Below are 19,910 nucleotides of genomic sequence, written 5' to 3'. Positions count from 1 at the left end.
GTAGGATCTTTCCCAAAGACATCCATTTTACATAAAAAAAATGCTGTGTTAGCATTGGGAACGAAGCAATGATGTGTTTTGGTTTCTAAGGATTACGAGAGTAAGCTAGAAGCCCTACAGAAGCAAGTGGACTCGCGCTATTACCCAGAAACCACAGAGGAAGAGGAGGAGCCGGAAGAGGAAGGTGAAAAATCATGGAAGGCCGTGCACTGCGGACGGAAGGTTGACGTGATATAGGGGGGAGTGTTATTTTCGGCTGATGTTGATGATCCTGGGTAATAAATGATGTGGCAGATGAGTGTGATTGGGTTCCCCTCGACTTCTCCCACAGTTCAATGGACCGAGCGGGAGACGGAGCTGGCGCTCTGGGCCTTCCGCAAATGGAAGTGCTACCAGTTCACGTCCCTGAGGGATCTGCTGTGGGGCAACGCCATCTTCCTGAAGGAGGCCAATGCCATCAGCGTGGAGCTGAAGAAGAAGGTGACTCCATTTGGAGCCTCTTCAGTTCACATCGATATAGCGCCTTTCCTAACACACTTGCTCCTTAGTGCGTAATAAAGAGTGACAGTATGATGCGTTCATTCTTTCCATGCTGTGTTTGTGCGCCTTACAGGTCCAGTTCCAGTTCGTCCTGCTCACAGACACGCTATACTCACCGCTCCCTCCTGACCTCCTGCCCCCCGACGCAGCTAAGGACAGAGAGAAACGCCCCTTTCCTCGCACCATCGTGGCGGTGGAGGTGCAGGACCAGAAGAACGGTGCCACTCATTACTGGACCTTGGAGAAGCTCAGGTACCCCAAGGAGAGCAGTCTGGGCTGCACTGTGATATAATCTAAATCAGTGTTACCACGGTGGTGGGTGGGGGCAAAAACACGGACCCCCATGGGTCCCCAAGGATCAGGTTGGGTAACATTGATCCAAAACAATGATGATCGTTTTGGCTAACTAAAAAATAATGTTTAACATATTTTAAAGCATAATTCTATGCTCTAGACTATTGAAATTCTGTGATACTAACAACTGGTTTACACCGCCCCCTGCAGGCAGAGGTTGGAACTGATGCGGGAGATGTACGACAGAGCTGCCGAGGTTCCCAGCAGCGCCATCGAGGACTGTGACAACGTGCTGACAGGCGGAGACCCGTTCTATGACCGGTTCCCCTGGTTCCGTCTGGTGGGCAGGTCAGTGGTCAGTAGCACATGCCAGAGAGGAGGAGCCAATCAACAGACTTACTGTTAACTTAATTACACTGTCAGAAATAAAGGACCAATTAGTACCTTTGAGGGTGCAATTTCTTGTCACTGGGGCTGCACCCCCACTGGTCTGCCAATTGTACCCTTAGTTGTAGGTTAATGTACCTTTTAAGGCACAGAAATAGACGCGGAAGAACATTTTTGTACCATTGGGTATATACATTAATGTTGTTTGTGCATTTTTTCACAGTGCAGTTAGGCTAGGCTACCTGACTAGTGAGGTTTATTAAAGCAAATCGTGCCATAATGAAGACAAACAAACAACAAATGTATTTTTGTATAGCGCATTATCACAACATTACATCGTCTCAAAGCGCTTTACAGCATCCGCACCCAAAGCCCCGAGTGAGCAAAGCCAAAGGCGACAGTGGCAAGGAAAGATGAAGACGAAAAGCTATGAATAGATGACATCCTCTTCAAAACGTGTAACCATTCTGTATTAATAAATCTTCATAAGTCACAGACCCCTGTTATCAGTAAAGTTTGAAACCCTTGTGGTGCCCAGTGTCCAACACTAAGTGACATCGGCTTGCTTAGTCGACGCCCCCCTGAGAAGACGGCTGCCTGAGTCCCCTATTGGGTCGACCTGCACTGCCTATTACATACAGTAGTGCTGTTAAAATTTAATCCATGGTTCCTATAGCAGCAGCATTTTTGTTGCCTGAATCTCAGGGACACCCTGACATTCAGCTGGTTTTAGGTCTGTCTTTATCCTCCCACCTCTTCCTGGATTCATTTCCAACCTTTAAAACCAACAGTATGGTACTTTTGTGACGCAGAATAATTAAATCAGTAAACATCCAGCAAATGAGATTATAAAGAACATAAGATGATCCTATTAATAATAAATGACTTTCTATGTACACACAGGGGTGCCATTTTGCATTCAGTACTATAAGTAAATCAAATTCAGCTATTAAAAATGAGAGATTATAAACTGTTCCTCATCGTAATTCCTTTCCAAATCTGAATCTAAGCCTTATTCCAAAAAGCTTATGCAAGCAGAGGAGTAAACAGGGGCAGCCAGCGGTGGAGGCCGAATCCCTGTTTTCTGCTCTGTGATTTTCGCATTGTCTGTACCTTCAATCTCTTGCTACCTCACTGACAGCTGCCCACAGCATTAACCTGTTAGATAAATGGGATGGTGAAACATCAGCAGCAAACAAATTGCTGCCCCCTCCCCAAGTTCACTTTTGAAGCAGGTTTTATGCCCTGCTCATAATCACCCATTTCAGGGGCACCAGAGGCATCGTCTGCCCAGCACTGGCTATTACCATCTTCACCACAGCCATGAGTGATTAACGGCTGAAAGCATTCGGATGTTGACGTAGCTTTGGTTCAATCTCAGGCTAACCGGAACACATCCGATCCCAAATTATGTTTTAATGACAACACTACGGACTGCTCTGTGTTTCACTCGCCCACCAGAAATGGGTAATTACATTTAGGATGTAAAAATGTATGGGGTTGGAGCCCGAGGTTCAGGGTTGAGACCACTGCAGCAGTGCGGAGCGATTCCTGCTGCCTGGGTTCGTGCTGTGGTGCGGCGATGCTGGTCCGTAGGAATAACCTGTTTGTTTATCTCGTTGTACTAACCCAGTTCCCATCTTTCTGGCTGCACTAGCACCCCCATTTTCAACACGTGCATGAGCGAGCGCATGACCGATCTCACCCCCTCCCCCACCTTCTCCGACCCCGACTCTGACATTACCGAGCTCGCCGACGAGCGGCATGATGGGAAGGCGGATGAGGAGGAGGAGGAGGAGGGGGAGGAGGAGCAGTTGGAGGACCTGGACGATGAGATCTTTTTGGACGACCCGTGCTCGGAGCTGGGGGCAGATGAGAGCGAGCACTGCCGGGGTTCCAGCGAAGGCCAGGACCCCTTTTACGACCGCTCGCCTCTGTTCAGTGTAGTGGGAAGGTTGGTGAGGTCTCAGGAGCATGCTGGCAGAGGAAACTAGCTCTTTCACGCTGAGACACGGCCCCTTCGTGGCCACCTGGTGCACACCATCGTCCAGCCATGAAACACTGTACCCAGAACGTCAACCGTGCCTGGAGGTGGGCAGCCATGTTGGAAACCCATCTTGGTGTTGACCCAAGAGCATCATGTTTGAGATCTAATAGCGTAAGAATATGACTTCATGAGTTGTTCATTACTTTAACGGCTTCATCAAGAGATGATGATCAAAGTCATTAGCAGCTTGGTGAACAGCAGAAATTCGCATATAAATGACCTCAGTTTCACTGCTTTTTAGCCAAAGCTTCTTAAGGTGCTCTCACATCTCGTTCATGCCTCTCCCTGGCTCCCTCCCACTGTCCAAGTGCTCTGAGTTGCTAACTTTTCCAGCCGCCCATTTCCCGTGCCACTTTTACGAACCAGAGAGTCTGCGAGAGTGCCAGTCACACCGAGATGAGTAAACATGCGTCTCGCAGCAGTATTTAAATCTGACGTACACGTCCGATCCAAATTGAATTGCTGATGTGACGCTAAGTGATAACGACCAAACTAGCAGGACTCTCTTCGGTCCCTCGACTGACCTTAAGCTACGTGTCTGTTCTGGCACTCGGCATGAGGTCACTTCCTGTTTCAGAATCAATGTTATCTCACTCAGCCAGCTCTCTGGGTTCTGGGGAAGAAGCCTGACATCAATAATCTCCACAAGTCAAAAGCAAATCATGGTTAGTTTGGCATCACTCATACCATGAAAAATATTGACCCATGGGGACAAGACTAGTTTTGTGCCACTTCATCATTTTACAATCCACCGCAGTTAAGCCACTAATCTTCTTTTACTTCAAAATACCTTGTTAAACACGCCCTGGACAGAAGAGAAAGTTGTAAAAATTGACATCTCTGCAGAAAAAAAGTCTTAAGGTGATAACCAGGACTGTCCATGTTTTGTAACATTTTATTTCCTGGAACCAAGTCATCCATCATGTAAATTTAATTTCTAGTGCTGCAAAGTACACATTCTTGTCAAAGCTGCTCCATGTGCTTTTGATTGAGCCCATGTGACCACATTTGTACTATTCCTGTGGTAAAGAATGGCATTATAAATGGTGTTTGTTCATTGCCTCATCATTGGATAGCTGCCCTCTTAAAATGTCCGCTTTGCACTGCAGAAGACTGAAGGCCTTAGCATTCTTATCCCAATGACTCTCGTTGAACGACCACGGTAAACCAGTCGCTCTACACGCTGGCAGTGTTTGGGGAGACCCGGGGTCTCAAGATGAAAGAGCTGGTTTCTGCCACAGCTGTCTCTCACAGGCATGCTGGAGCACAGACTCATTTTAATTTCGTTTAATTTAATTTTTTTTTTCAAATTCCACATGGATATATTTGTTAGATTGGCTTCCCACTCTCACCTACCTGCACATAAAAACTTCGCAGCTGTGAGTCTAGACCTGTCAGGTGTGCTTATATTCATTTTTGTTGCCCCTTTTGTTCGCAGTTTCGTTTATTTTTAGGTGGTGCCGCTGTTGGCTTAGCCTGAGCTTCCGTACTGTATGTTTGTTTAGTTTTTTTTTTTCCTCATTTGCTTTCAGTTTAATTTCTGAACCGACCGAATTCAAGCGAAAATTACACAGCGAGGTGTTTTTTTGCGTTCACATTTCCTTCTAAGCATGCCGTTTTTGCACCTCACCAATCTTGTCGTAAGCTCCTTCCCGCTACCTCCCTCTTCCGCCACTCCTTTACCCTCCCCCCTTCTACCCCAGTGGCTCCTGGGAAATGTAGTCCTGGGCTGCCAAAGCCGTGACCTTGGGAAGCAAAGAGCCAATTAGCTAAAAAAAAAAAAAAAGAAAGAAAACAGAAGAATATGAAGAATGGTGGAAATGCGCAGTGAGGTGTTTTATCTGCTTGACGTTGGCCTCGTATGTGAGCCGGCCGTCAACAGGCGTTTAATGTCCCCCGCTTGCTTCTCATGGTCACGTTGACTTTCGCAGCTTTGCTTGCTTCTCCATGCATCCAGCAGTGAGCTGAGGAGTGGGTTTATAACCTTTAGAGCTCTGGGCTTTGCTTCGGGACCAGTTTCTGGGAGTTACAGCAGATCCATCCTCCCTCCCTGACATCAGGGGTCAGGGGTCGTCACGCCTGACTACTTGTCGGCAGTGATTTGGTCTCAGTCCATAGTATCTAGGTATCTTCCATTTTTAGGCCACTTTATCAAAATTTCCGATTCACTTCTGTTGCCAAGGTTTGAAGGCACCTCTGTACAGTATTCTATTCTTGTGTTTGTAGCGTGTGGGTCTGTGCCATTTTGTTTATGTGTGTAAGTTTGTGTGAATTTACATCTCAGTTCTTAAGCAGTTCTCATCTTGAACCCAAACTGTAAACTGACCTCACAAAGAGTCATCTGGCCTGCAAAACATTTCTGAAGTATTGAAATTTAATAGGCAACTAATGAAAATCATTAAACATGTACAACATTAACTGAAATTACTCAGGTATCATAGATGTGAAATGTAGTGTCCCAATATTCACTTAATGACCAGCTTGACTTTGAGATCTGTGCTTTGTTGTTATAACTTCCATCACAGATTCTGGCTTTGGGGAATCGATTATTACACTCTCCGCCAAAGCCCGATAAAAAAACAACCTAATAGGTTTACCTCATGCAAATAGGAAAATGGGGTGATGACCAGCATGTTACAGAATAATTAGTTTAGATTTTCTAACATATTCTAAACAGGACATCGTGAATTATGGAGTCCTGATGCGGGCAGGAAACATTTAAACCCTGAAGTGGTTCCCTGAAATTTTGCTTCACATTGTTCTCCTGAGTGGATCTTGTTAAAATTGTATTCTGAGGCACGATGATCTCACACTCGATGAGCTGGTTGCAGCTGCTGGAAGGTGCATTTCAGATTCTTTGGCTAATGAGTGGATTTTGAAGTCCAGGCTTGGGATGAGCCATGGTTCTTCGCGAGGGGGGGTTAGTTTTACTCTGTTCCCATGCTCCTTGGCCTCACCGAGCTTCCCCACACCACCCCCACCCCTTGTCTGCCCCCTTTGAAAATTGAATATTGTTTCCTTTTTTTGTTTTCGTTTTTAAAAAGAGCACCGATGTGATCCACCGTAAAGGCTACCGCTGGAGCTAATGGTGCTTCTGCTTGGTTTGCTTTGGCAGTTTGGTGTTGTGTCGTCCAGTGCCGTGCGCCTGAACATCTCCCGGTTCGTGACCTCTCTGTGTGCTCTCAACCCCCGCCTCTTCCCCCACCTCTCTCCGCAGGGCATTCGTGTATCTCAGCAACCTGCTGTACCCCGTGCCCTTGGTACACCGGGTAGCCATTGTGAGTGAGAAGGGAGACATCAAAGGCTTCCTGAGGGTTGCAGTGCAGGCCATTTCAGGTGAGAGGACCTTCATGGCCATGTTATCATTTTCCAGTGTATTCCAGTGTACTGGAAATCCAGAGTATTTCCAGTGATGGTATGACTTGGAACACCAAACATGGGCACAAAAAGTTGGACTGACCTCTTTACGAAATACTGGTGCCCATCTGTGCATTTTATTTTTGCTAGAAATGAAAAGGAAGTAGAAGGTCCTTATCTGTGTTCTGTGTCCCCCGCCCAGCTGACGAGGAGGCTCCCGACTACGGTTCAGGAGTGAGGCAGTCAGGGACTGCCAAGATCTCCTTTGAAGACCAGCAGTTTGAGAAGGTAGGATGTGGATTGCTAGAAGATGCCATGGGTCGGTTCTGCATTCGGGTCCGTGATCACTGTGTTCCAGCTGACGAGGTATGTTTATTGGATAGTTCCAGATAGAATCTTGTCCCTTGGGCTTGTCTCGCTCGGGGACATCGCAGGAAGAGCTCCGCATTGTAGAAGGACAGGGACAAGCATCGGAAATAGGTCCTTCTGCAGACGAGGTCAACAACAACACGTGTGCTGGTAAAGTCAAAAGCTACAAAAGCATCCTTTAAAAAGAATCTGAGGTTTGCTGGTGCCTTGAGGTGACCAATCCCAATCTGCCCCCCCCCCCTTAGCCAACCAAGATGAGCTGGAGAGTCCAATGAAGGCCAACCAGGATGGACCAGCAGATGGTTTCCTGGAGCACCTGAGAATTGGCAGTGTCTTCACATTCAGAGTGACAGTCCTGCAGGCGTCCAGTATCTCTGCTGAATATGCCGACATCTTCTGCCAGTTCAAGTGAGTGTGCAGTGCTGCCATTTTAACTAAACTGGCAGGATGAGTGACAGGCTGCGCTGCTGTATTCAGGACTGGATTCTTTTTTTAGAGTTTGGTTTGATCTGACAGAGGTGACAAACTGTAACGGTAAAATAAGTGGGAACAAATTTGGCGAGTCAAGGAAAGTGGTGCAGTGAGGTTATTCTGACTTAATAAGCCATTTATTATTCTTGATAGTTCATCGTGTGTCTATTGTGTGTCATCTGTTGTGTCAAATTTGAATTTAATATCTGATCTCTCGACTCCTTTCAGTTTCATCCACCGGCATGATGAAGCGTTCTCCACAGAACCTCTGAAGAATACGGGCCGTGGGCCACCGCTGGGGTTCTACCATGTCCAGAATGTAAGTACTGTCGTCTGAAGTATCAAACATTGATTTTACGATGCTGGTCTTCTTCGACTCTAATGAGTTATTTTTCTGTCCTTCAGATTGCAGTGGAAGTGACTAAATCTTTTGTGGAGTACATCAAGACCCAGCCCATCGTATTTGAAGTGTTTGGTCATTACCAGAAGCAACCTTTCCCGCCTCTCTGCAAGGATCCCTCAAGGTTTGATCAAACCTCAGTTCCTCCTTATTAGAACGTTCCTTCTTTTCCTAGCAAGAAGTTTGTTCCTGAGCTTTTCCTCCGTCTCTCTCGCTTTGCAGCCCGTTGCGACCAGCAAGGAGACAGTTTCCGAGAGTGATGCCGTTGTCGAAACCAGGTATGTTATTCCAGGATCACGAAGGCCTTCATCTGACCTACATTGCTACACCTTGACAGGGGAAATTTAACATCTTTCTGACACGTAAAAATCATTGTGTGAACCCAAGTTCTACTATATTAGGGACATTGCTGTAAATGAAAGAGACATTTTTTAGGGGCTATAGGACCGCCATTGTTCTGTGCAGTGTCCTGGGGTCTTCAAACAGCGGCTGTTTTGTGTTCAATCACTAGGTTTGAGAGTCACTGTTGTAGGTCACAGTGCTAAGAATGGCCACTGGGTGGCAGTAGTGCAAAAAGGAATGGGACGTGTGTGCAACACGCACTTCCTTTTCCGTTCTGTTTTCTTTATCGTTAATATCTTCCTACGACGGGCATGTCATTTATCCAAGGTCGTCACCCCTCACGCATCTGGCATGACACTCACGCTTTTAGACTCACACGGAAGAAATCATACAACAAATCTATTTTGTACCATAATAAACATAAAATTAGCTAAGTCAAAATCGTTGGGGTAGTTCGCAAACCTTGCAGGCTATTTACAAGGTAAAGAAACTGCTACATACATCAAAATGTGTGTGCGTGCCTGTGCAGACTGGTCTCGATTTGAAAATCTCACTGCAGCCAGCTGATCAAAGTTGGAGACCCTGTTTATCACTCAGTGGAAGCCACTGGCTTGTGATCTGTCGACCTCATCGGCCGCTCCGGTACCTGCCGCGTTGCAGCTTTGTGTGCTCAGTCTTTGTCGGTTGATGTGACCCAGCTGACTCGGAAGCAGTCTCCGACCGCGAGAAGACCATGGAGCTCATCCGCTTCCTGGTGCCCGACGTGCTCAGCGGCCGCCTGATGGACTCGCTCTCGGGCCGCGCCATGTCCGCCGCTGGCAAGGCGGTCTCCTTCCTTCTGGATGGGGAGGAGCCTAACACGCTGCCCCCCGCCTCCACCACTATGTGTGCGGTTATTAAGGCGCAGAAGCCGGGTTCGTAAATCCTGTGTGTGGTACCAGGAGGAGCCCCCTCCACGCTGAGTTTGCTCAGATCATCTTGCAGATGATAAATTCAGAGCAAGGACCTGTGTGAAAAAGTACCGTGCAGTTAGCTAGATGATCCACACTTAAATGATGGTATAATTAGTTAATCGCCGTCGATGGGTGTAAGCGACAGGGTGCCAAAGTGCGTAAGGACATTAACTCCGTATAATCCATGAAAATTCAGCTTCTTAACCTACAAAATATGCCAGAATATTTTCTTATGCACTAGTGAAAGTGTCAGCTAATGAACTGAATTCAAATGTTGTGTTATTGTCACTATTTGTGGATATTTTAATAATATACTACTGATGCACTGTGGTTTATCACCCCCATGGTACTTTTTCATTCTGGTTGCTGAATTACAGACTTCTGAGTTTTCTGTGTTTGGAAATCAGACTGATTTACATCAACTTTGCGCTCTGAGTGTGAACCTTCCCATAATTCCGCCTAGAAGCATGAAATGAATCCCTCTGAAGTGGACTTTTTTGGGGGTTTGTTACTGGTTTCGGTTGCTCTCTTGTGACTCTCACACCTTCGTTTCCCGCTGCCTGCTTACCTGGAGTCTCTCGATGTTAAGGCGAATGCACATTCTCTGCTGGGGGGTTGACTGTAATCACACCGCGGATGGGTTCAGGTCGACCCTCATTCAGCCACTGAGCCTCCTAAATGAAATGCATCTATTTAGTTTGTTCATTTAATTATTTAATTTTCGCCCCTCTTTTGTGTGTGTGGGGGGGCTTAATCAGCTTTTAATCAGACCCTTTTCACTAAGCGTATACCCAGCCCGCCCCCCCCCCCCCCAGCAATGCTGCATGTGATTAGAATAATTACTGTGTGAGTCATACAGTTGCTGTGCACTCGTCTTAATTACTGTGCCCCCCCCCCCAAGTGGGAGCCCCTCCCCCGTAATGGAGAGCCTATGATTGATGTGTACTTGGAAGAAACGGTGCTGTCGCCGAATCGTTATGTAGGCTAATGGGAACAATTCAACCCCCCCCATCTTGCAGCCCACCCCTGAGCTTTATTGTTATATAAATGGCAAAGCCAGGTCTTTGTCCTGGGTTTTTTCCAGTCATTCTACTGTCTCCTCTGTCTTCTGGCTTGTGGGCGATTCCTACTGGCCCCATGAAGAGTATCTTAGACAGCCCCCCCCCCGATATTGGATGACAGCACTAATATGCCCCCCCTGTACACAGTGCCAGCCACGAAGTTGAGCAACCTGACACGCCCCACGGCCGGGCCCTGCCACTGCAAGTATGACCTCATGGTGTTCTTCGAGATCTGCGAGCTGGAGGCCAACGGAGAGTGAGTGATCCCGTCGGCATGTGGTGATCAGTGTGTGGAACCATGTGATCGGCCTGAGGTGATCAGTGTGTGGGGACCGTGTGATCTGCCCAGCTTGTGGTGATCAGTATTTGGGAACCACGTGATATTCTTAGCCTGTAGTATTCCGTGTTTGGGAATCATGTGATATTTCCAACCTGTAGTAATCAGTATTTGTGAATCATGTGATATTCCCAGCCTGTAGTATTCAGTGTTTGGGAATCATGTGATATTTCCAACCTATAGTAATCAGTATTTGTGAATCATGTGATATTCCCAGCCTGTAGTATTCAGTGTTTGGGGATCTTGTGATCTGTCTGGCCAGCTGTGATCAGAATGTGCAAACCATGTGACCTGCCCAGCCTGTGGTATTCCTGACCCTTGCTGAGGCGGCGCCGCTGTTTAGTGTGAGCACCGGGGCGTGACGCCCCCTGGGCTGTGAGTGACTGTGCGTGTTATATCCTCAGCTACATCCCCGCCATGGTGGACCACAGGGCAGGCATGCCCTGCCACGGCATTTTCCTCCTGCACCAGGTATGGCCGATCTGGGGAGCTTTATGTGAGCCTTGGGTAACGGAAAATGTCTTGGTTCTAGAAAGGCACTAATGATAGCGAAGTCTCGGGGTGCTTCACTGCTGCCCCCTATCTGTGAACCTGACACGGCCAGTGATAACGATCAGCCTGAAAGGGGATCAGCAGGCGTGACGGGCTGTTCACTGGTCGCCCCGCAGGGCATACAGAGAAGGATCACAGTGACCATCGTCCATGAGTCAGGCAGAGATATCGAGTGGAAGGAGGTCAGGGAACTGGTTGTAGGTGAGTGGAGTCTGGGAGAATCACCCCATGTATCGCCTCTGTGCCTCTGGTGCCTCTGGTGCCTCTGGGAAACATGCCATAACATCTGCCCCCCCCCACTCCCACAGGACGCATTCGCAACACTCCGGAGGCTGATGAGACCATCATTGACCCCAACATTCTGTCCCTCAACATTCTCTCCGCTGGCTACATCCGCCCCAAGCAGGATGACAGGTGCGTTTCTCGCCCGCATTTCCTCAAGCCTGTCATGCAAAAGTGCATTTCGAAAGCTGCCATCTAGTGGCCATTCTACAAAAAGCTGACGCTTCTCAGTATGAATGATACATTTTTATGGCGATCAGACAGGGTTGGGAATTCTGGAATGCATTCATCAGTTCTGATCCAAATCAGGAAATGGATCTGCAGTTGGGATCGGACAACAAACTATGAAACTGAATTCAAATTTCAAGGACATTTAAATTCCAGCTCCAGGTCCACTTCCTGATTTGGATTGGAATTGATAAATTCATCCAGGATATGAGACATGAAGCCAGGTGGTGTGCTTTAGCCATGTCACTGTGTAGAAATCAGAAGCATCATATTAATTATATGCTAACTTGGCCTGCATGAAATCACGTTACTATCAAAAGTTAATAATCGGTATAAATTCAGCGTATCGTTATGTTTAATAAACGTGTCAGACTTTAAACTGCAAAAAGTATCGCGACACCATGATGCCTTTTTACCTCGTTTATCTCCTCTTTCGAAAGAGCTGTCCCTTTCTTCACCGCCACTTCAGCTTCCGTGATTTACTGCTTCCACGATTGACCGAAACAGTAGCGTGTGCCGTGTTCTGCTAACCAGATTTAATAAACATAAGGTTACACTAAATTTATACGCCTGTCATGAATGGTTTAGGCGTACTACTAATGCTCGTAAGTACCGAAAAGCCAGCATGCAGAGAAATGCTTTTCGGCTGTCATCCAAAGCCCTAGTGATTATTGCACGTTTGCCATCTAATCGCGATTATATCGTGATGTGGTGTCATGCAGCCCAAACCCTAAGTATGCATATCTGTGTGGGCTAGGAGGTTGAGAGACACCTATGCTTAGGTTTATAACAGGGATGCCATTACCCAGTCAGCTCTGTCCCCCCTCCCCACACACACACACACACACACACACACACACACACACACACACACACTAGTTAAACAGCTACCCCCTCCCGAGGTCCATCCACTCTGTCCATCCGACTTCCTCATCCCCAAGGCCTCCATTACTGTGCGGCTTCACCCCCTCCCTCACTGGTGACCGGCTGATGTACTCTCGCCACATGCAGACACTCATTGGCCTCTAACAATGAGACTGTGTCACAGCGTCTGACCAGAAGGATATGAGAGCGCGTTCCCTCTCAGACCTGCGCCATGGCAGATGGCCAGTTCTATGCCCCCTCTTTTTCCACTAACAGACTGTCATTTTGTGTCTTTACAGACAGGTTCTTGATTTGGATTCGCCTAGGTATTATTTTCATCTCCATGCCTTTGGTTCTGAAGTCATTTCCTCTTGCCTGTCTTTGGGGTCCTTTGGTCACTCCTCCCTCTCTTGCTTGGCCCCACCCTTGTACCTTAGTTTTAAGCCCCCCCATTAGCTTATCGCCTTCAATGTATCACGGCACTGTTTTTACCACGGTAACTTGGGATGCCTGTGTATGTTTGCTTTGTACGATGTGTGTCACCGCTGGGCAGGAACCCTGGTTGTCACTTGTGTCACAATGTGGTCACTTGACTTGCATGCTGTGCTTGGCCTTCGTACACTGAGGGTCTGGCTGGCTCTTTTCTGCAGGAGGCCTGTGTATTTCCTAACTAGCTGGGGTTTGTTTGGACTTGAAAGGTGGATCTAACTATAAGCACCCAAGCAGAGAGTATTTATCCTAAGATATTCAAAGCTTTGTGGGCATACAGCATTTCCTCTAAAACTGTAACCCTTCAAATCTCACTGAAATGATGGATTATGAAATATGGCTAAGCGAACTGGGCATTTAAGTCACTTGTATATTAGTATGAACGTATACAAAGTTTCACTTTCACTTAGGCTGCTTTCTTGTAGGCATCCAGCCTCATTAAGCTCCTCTAGCCGACCTTCTCATTCCATCACGGAGAAGCAGCAGCTGTAGCTGGGAATTAATTCGCACTGAAAATGTGAATGTAAATGTATTCCAGGTGGCATCTATCATTCATCTGACCACGGCGCATATTGGAACGCAGTCAAAGTCATATTCATGTGAGGTGCAGAGCATCAGTAGGCTAGCATGTGGCTACTTTCAGAGAAGCAGTAGGGATTCGCACTGAGAGAAGGAGGAGATCAGTCATGAAGAAGCACACCTTTGCTGTACGGCCATTATTCACCAAAAATTTACTACATTATATATTCACAATCTTATTTTCTGCAGCAAAGACGAACATTTGGTGGGAATCTCATAGACATCATAAATCCTTACTACTAAAACGTTACTTCCAATATATCCCTTACAGAATACTGTCCACTTCCTTGGCAGTGGAACACAGTGTTAATTACTTAAGAAGCGCAAAGATCACTTCAGTTTATTTAATCTGCTTTGCCGGATGTAATAACTTAACGTCTTGATTCCATTAACGTAAGTGCACATTCACCAAGTGCAAGGTCACCATCATTCTGCTAGTGGTGCTTCTATGGTGTCACTCAGAGTAACATCAAGATCAGAAAAAGCCGTAGATCTGAAGAGCATATGGTGAATACAGACCGTACAGGGATCTCTGGGTTTTGGGCGCCTTCACAGAGCCGTGTTTCACTGGCAGAAGCTGATGATGAATCCCTGTAGCCAGGTTCTTCCAGGGCGATGCTTGTTCTCCTGACCACCTCGTCACCCATCATGGTGATTATTACCAAATCCTACCTTGTTACCTTCTTAGACCAAGAAGATCCTGGCTAAATGTTTAAAGACGTCGCACTTCATAAATGGCGTGTCAGGTGTGGGATATCTTTTGCGAGGTGTGAGTCCTCCCATGTCTCAGAGCGACATGGGAGAAGGATGGGGAGACCACTCCATGTCCAGCCAGTCTTTGTCAATCCTGTTCCTGGTGGTCCCCATGCCAGGATTCCAACCCACACTGCGGTCAGACCAGCACAGTCGTTACTAGCCTATTAAGCACCATCTGAGCCTGATTAAGGTAGGGTTGACACATTCTGGCAGGGAGTCCTGCGGGAACGAGACGGAGAAGCACTGATGTGGAGCTACACAGGGTGCTTCGACACCTTGAACAGAAAGTGTACACGCGGTAGGACTGTATCTACAGCCAAACGTACTTCCTGACTCTCAGCTTTGATTCTTATGCTGATTCTTTCTCTTCCACAGCATCTCATTGGGAATTGACCATAGGTATCTATCACTATCCTTCCCTTCCACATCTCTCTGCAGTCGCTCCCCTCGTTCTTCTGTTTGTGCGGCAGCGCTCTCTTTCCCATTTTGTTTTTTTGCCAGTAGAGTCATCCAGTAGACAGCCTTTGCATGTGACTGCTGGCTACCGCCATCTCGGCTTCAGTTTTCATGCCATCTGTTGTCACAACTGCATGTTGTTCATGAAAATCAAGCCACGATGCAGCTTTAAAGTTCCCGAAATTGATTGACTGGTTGTTGATTTCGATTCCGGACAATTCCGGGCAGTTTTCGACAGGTAATTAAGGTTTCGTAATTGCTTTTAATTAATTAAGGTGTGCTTAGCCAAGCGAATACCAAATGTCCAAATTCCTGGTGAAATTGGTGTCTCTGACATGCGCGACGGCTTTGTTGCCGACGGCCATAATTGGAGCAAACGGCCATTTCACATCCTCATAATGAAGTGCTTTGTTTCTGTTAAACATTGAATTCGGTTTTATTTGCTCATCTAACGAATGTTTGCATCATGTGAAAAATTGTAGCCAGATTCAATGTGGCGACACGAAGCATACTCTAAAACCATAGTATCTAAATATCTATCTTTAATTTTTTTATCCCATAATCTCAGTGACATTCTTCACTCTAACACCGGTGTCTCGACGAATCGCGTGACTCCGGGCCCTAAGCATGTGCCATGGATCTGACTGGAGGTCGACTGGCGAGGCAGCGTTGCCACGGTGATGCATCCGTAACGAGCCTCTCCTTGCAATGTTCTGCAGGACCTTCTACCGCTTTGAGGCAGCCTGGGACAGTTCCATGCACAACTCCTTGCTGCTGAACCGCGTCACTCCTTACGGGGAGAAAATATACATGACCCTGTCTGCTTACCTTGAGGTGACTCACGCGCCGGATGTCAGGGGAAGGCTGTCTGGTCAGCTATTGGCTAACATTGCGATTGTCATTCCCCAATCCAGATGGAGAACTGCACCCAGCCCACAGTGGTAACCAAAGATTTCTGCATGGTATATTACTCCCGAGATGCTAAACTTCCTTCGTCTCGGTCGATCCGCAACCTCTTTGGCAGCGGCGGCCTGAAGGCATCTGAGAGGTGGGCTCCTGCGATTCAAGTCTCCATTACGTGCTCGTGCCTCCTAACAGCTTGTGTGCAAAATACATGATTTGTGGGTTTTATGCCTGGAACCAGTAACTGAGCACCTGTCTCCTGTCATTCCTGCCTCTAGCAACCGTATCACTGGGGTATACGAGCTCAGCCTGTGTCACCTGGCAGATGCCGGGAGCCCAGGTGATAACCTCCACGCCATCTGCGGCACATTCCACCTGGCAAGCGGTGCGACGTCTCCTGCCTCACCAGCTGTGTCTCTCCCTCAGGCATGCAGAGGAGGCGGAGGAGGGTCCTCGACACATCTGTGGCCTACGTCCGCGGGGAGGAGAACCTGGCCGGCTGGCGGCCTCGCAGCGACAGCCTCATCCTGGACCATCAGTGGGAGCTGGAGAAGCTCAGTCTGCTGCAGGAGGTTATTACTGTTACCGTTAGCGTTACACTCTGTGTACTGTAATGTCAGTGTATGTAGGCACAGGGGCGTAAACAAGGGCAAGGCTGAAAGATGATTGGCCCGCTCCCCTGTCACTCAGCGACTCAAAACATATTATTGGCTAATGGTAAGGTTGGCCCCTCTGAATGAATTGTGGCCCCTCTTAGAATGAGCACTGCTTGTCAAGGACATTATTACATGTCAACACAGCTAAGGGCTCATCCTCTGACTTTGCGTGTCTGGCGGATCACAGCGAGGTGCGTCTGTGTTCCAGGTGGAGAAGACCCGGCACTACCTACTCCTGAGGGAGAAGCTTGAGAGCAGCCTGATGCTGGGCCAGGACTCCCTGTCGTCCTGCGGCAGTGACGACCTGAGCGACTCCTCGCAGTCCTCGGCCGACAGCAGCTTGTCCGGACCCAGCTTGGTTCCCAGCGCCCCCAGCGAGAGGCAGCTGGAGCTGGCCGCCAAGGTAAGCGTGCACCGGTGCTCCCTGGCCTGCTGATGCGGCCAGTGTGGGCGGAGCCTTGACCTCTCTGTGCCGTCCCCTGTCCCCGCAGTGTCTGAAGCTGCTCACTCACACCTTCAACCGCGACTACAGTCACGTGTGCGTCAGCGCCAGCGAAAGCAAGGTGATGCAGCAGGTGCCGTTACGCCATTGTTTGGGCATAATCCTGCCAATGTTCAGTCAGTGTTCAGTCAATGTTCAGGCAGTGTTCAGTCAGTGTTCAGTCAATGTTCAGTCAGTGTTCAGTCAATGTTCAGGCAGTGTTCAGTCAATGTTCAGGCAGTATTCAGTCAATGTTCAGGCAGTGTTCAGTCAATGTTCAGTCAATGTTCAGGCAATGTTCAGTCATCGTTTAGGTCATGTTCATGGAACATTCTGCCAACATTTGGGCAACATTCAGTCAACATTCATCCAATACGCAGCCAACATTCAACCAATAATTCAACATTCATGTTTGCTGAATCATGCTTTTATTTTCTCATATATATATTAAAATTTATGCCTGATAATTTGATGGACCTTTACCGTCCTGTCAATCAATGTTTGTCTTCCAGTCACCAGCCTCGTCAGGCCATGGAAAGTTTGACTGCCTAAAATTTCTAGGAAATACTTGAACTAGACTGAAACGTGTTACTCATCCTGAGCTGCCTGTGTCTGGTGGCGTGTCTGAGGCCTGACGGGATGCTTTTTGTATCTTCAGCTGTCTGAGATGTCGGTGACACTCCTGAGAGATTCCTCTGCCTCCGGCCTGAGCACTATGACGCCTTCCTCTACCTGCCCGTCACTGGTCGATGGTCTCTATGGCAATGCTGAGCCCAGGTCAGTCATCTGCTAAAGGACAAAGTGCAGTCGCAGGTCCACTTGGTGGAAGTGCCCTAGTGTGGAGGTCATTCTGGTTGCTGTACTGATGCTGTCTGATCCGGTCTGTGCTCCAGAACCCCAGAACTGCACTCCCGTTCTATCAGCCCTGAATTCGACCCACTCCTGGAGGGAGATCTGAAGAAATCCCCCAGTGGTGGTTTGGAGGCCAAAACAAGAGTTCGCACATTTGTCCCTGACATCCAGGAGATCCGAGTCAGGTTGGGCGACTTTTTATTGCGATGATTTAGAGTAACATGTTAAACTGACAAAAGTGGATTGATGGGTATTTTAGTTACATTGTATAAAAACCAGACTGTAAGGAGTTAATTAGTTTGAGACAGGAATTTATTGCCAAATTAAATTAAAAATGAAATAGATGAGGATTTTCAGAAGAACCCAAAAATAGACTAAAAGTGAATGTTTTTTGTGGTATTCTTAAGCGATGGATATAACGCAGTGAGCATAATATAATGGCTACAAAGGAACTTCCCCTGAATTTTTCTGGTAAAGTTGCTCCAGGTTTTTGCTTTCTGAATGAGATTCATAGAGGTTGTTGGGGATTATTGGTCCATACCAAGGCCTTGGGTGTTTCCCAATATACGTACTTGTCCGTACTTGTGTTCTTGTGTACCCGTGTTACATCATCTTCCATCGCCGAAGACTAGTTCCAATACTGAAGAACACAAGTACAGAGGGCAGTAAAAACCCCCGGATGTCATTCTTGGCCCCCGCCTCAGATATCAAGGATGCATTAGTTGCATCCTTGCCGAACGAGTCCGATCCCATGATTCATTGCGCCCCAAGTTCGCTCTTGGGAGGCAATCTAGCAAGATCGCTCTTGCCATACCACAAGTAGGCTCTTTGCATTCTTGGTGTTGAGGAACACCCCTTGTGTGATCCATAGCCCCATCGTATCCAAGAAGGGTTACCTGCACTTCCTGGAGCCCCACACGAACGGCTGGGTGAAGCGCTACGTTGTGGTCCGCCGACCTTACGTCTACATCTACAACACGGAGAAGGACACCGTGGAGAGGGCCATCCTTAACCTGTCCTCTGCACAAGTGGAGTACAGCGAGGACCAGCAGGCCATGCTGAAGGTGAGCTTGCCGATTATACACCTATCGCACCTGGAAACATCTCAGCTAACCACATCCTACTACTGGCCTCCACCAGCTCTCCTTCGTTTCAGTCCCTGGATGGCCAAGAGCAGCCTTATATATGTACAAATATGCTAAATCTACTATACTACTACTATACTAACTTAGACTGAGATACACCTTTAGTGTATAACTCGATCTCTTAAAGTGCAAAATAAATGTGAATGTGTGCAGGAGGTAGTGCTATTGTTCAGCAACCGGAGGAAAACACTGAAAGCAGATTGTGTCGGGTGTGTGCGATATTGTCCATGATGTTGAGGAGCTTGTGCAGCATCCTGCTCTCCACAGCCACCTGTAGGGGGAGCTCCAGAGCATTACCAGCACAGTGCCAGGCTTCCTAATTAGTATGTTCAGCTTCTTAGAATCGCTGGTTCTGATGCATCTGCCCTGTCAGACGGCCACACGGAAAATTGCGCTTCTTGTTGCCTCAGTTATTCTGCACTTGGTCACTCATTGGAAGTTTGGCCTAATAAGCTCCTTGACAGTGGAATGCTTGTTAGCAATTCTCACTTTCACATGAATGGCACTTTGGACAAGAGCATCTGGCAAATAAATGTAGAGGACTTGAAAGGAGATGAGCAGCTAGGTCAAGTCTTTGGAGAGATTTAGCCATATTACCATTTGGGTCAGTGGGTCCCTTTATCAGTAGGAGAACAACTGACATTAGTCAATGGCTGGACTCCAACCTTCCTGCCTGTAAGTGTAAAGAAGCTCATTGAACTTGTGTGCTGAGATGGTAGTTTTGCCCTTTGCAGTCCAGATAAGAGATTCGTAGGTTCCTCTGGTGCTGGTGTTAGGTCTTCTGCTTGTCGAGCTTCAACAAAGACCACCGTGCCTGTCTTATAAACTCAGACCACATGCCTTTTCTCGCAGACGGCCAATACATTTGCGGTGTGCACCGAGCATCGTGGGATACTGCTTCAGGCCAGCAACGATAAAGAAATGCATGACTGGTTGTACGCATTTAACCCTCTCCTCGCCGGATCCATCAGGTAATTAACCCGGCACTGCATGAGACGTTTGAATGGCAGAATGTGATGGTGTTGCATTAATTATGGACTTTTATAATTATGAATTATGGGCCTCAAATTACAGTAGATGTTTTCTCTCCCGTACGAAGTCGCTATATC

The 19,910-nt window shown here is 47.5% G+C and overlaps 1 protein-coding gene across 12 annotated transcripts in view; it reads left to right on the top strand.

Annotated features, from left to right (window-relative positions):
• The window catches only part of LOC125716751 (kinesin-like protein KIF1A), a 48,723-nt gene that overhangs the window by 24,956 nt on the left and 3,857 nt on the right, over window positions 1-19,910 (top strand). For 3 of the 12 annotated variants that reach the window (XM_048989418.1, XM_048989408.1, XM_048989419.1), the window contains 26 exons: window positions 91-184; window positions 332-480; window positions 614-792; window positions 1,045-1,182; window positions 2,879-3,175; window positions 6,486-6,604; window positions 6,828-6,913; window positions 7,009-7,144; window positions 7,240-7,402; window positions 7,694-7,784; window positions 7,871-7,989; window positions 8,088-8,143; window positions 10,369-10,477; window positions 10,963-11,029; window positions 11,227-11,311; window positions 11,419-11,524; window positions 15,484-15,598; window positions 15,679-15,812; window positions 15,946-16,007; window positions 16,094-16,239; window positions 16,532-16,726; window positions 16,815-16,886; window positions 17,463-17,581; window positions 17,698-17,841; window positions 18,528-18,720; window positions 19,654-19,772. In XM_048989418.1, coding sequence (XP_048845375.1) covers window positions 91-184; window positions 332-480; window positions 614-792; window positions 1,045-1,182; window positions 2,879-3,175; window positions 6,486-6,604; window positions 6,828-6,913; window positions 7,009-7,144; window positions 7,240-7,402; window positions 7,694-7,784; window positions 7,871-7,989; window positions 8,088-8,143; window positions 10,369-10,477; window positions 10,963-11,029; window positions 11,227-11,311; window positions 11,419-11,524; window positions 15,484-15,598; window positions 15,679-15,812; window positions 15,946-16,007; window positions 16,094-16,239; window positions 16,532-16,726; window positions 16,815-16,886; window positions 17,463-17,581; window positions 17,698-17,841; window positions 18,528-18,720; window positions 19,654-19,772 — 3,293 coding nt within the window. Of the gene's footprint in view, window positions 1-90; window positions 185-331; window positions 481-613; window positions 793-1,044; window positions 1,183-2,878; window positions 3,176-6,485; window positions 6,605-6,827; window positions 6,914-7,008; window positions 7,145-7,239; window positions 7,403-7,693; window positions 7,785-7,870; window positions 7,990-8,087; window positions 8,144-10,368; window positions 10,478-10,962; window positions 11,030-11,226; window positions 11,312-11,418; window positions 11,525-15,483; window positions 15,599-15,678; window positions 15,813-15,945; window positions 16,008-16,093; window positions 16,240-16,531; window positions 16,727-16,814; window positions 16,899-17,462; window positions 17,582-17,697; window positions 17,842-18,527; window positions 18,721-19,653; window positions 19,773-19,910 lie in introns of all 12 variants that reach the window. The other 9 variants (XM_048989409.1, XM_048989407.1, XM_048989410.1 and 6 more) reach the window with 3 other exon arrangements.

This window comes from Brienomyrus brachyistius, chromosome 21 (assembly GCF_023856365.1).
Source record: "Brienomyrus brachyistius isolate T26 chromosome 21, BBRACH_0.4, whole genome shotgun sequence".
In the NCBI taxonomy this organism is placed as follows: domain Eukaryota; kingdom Metazoa; phylum Chordata; class Actinopteri; order Osteoglossiformes; family Mormyridae; genus Brienomyrus; species Brienomyrus brachyistius.
The sequence above is the reverse complement of the archived record's forward strand: the minus strand, read 5'-3'. Positions and strand labels throughout refer to the sequence as shown.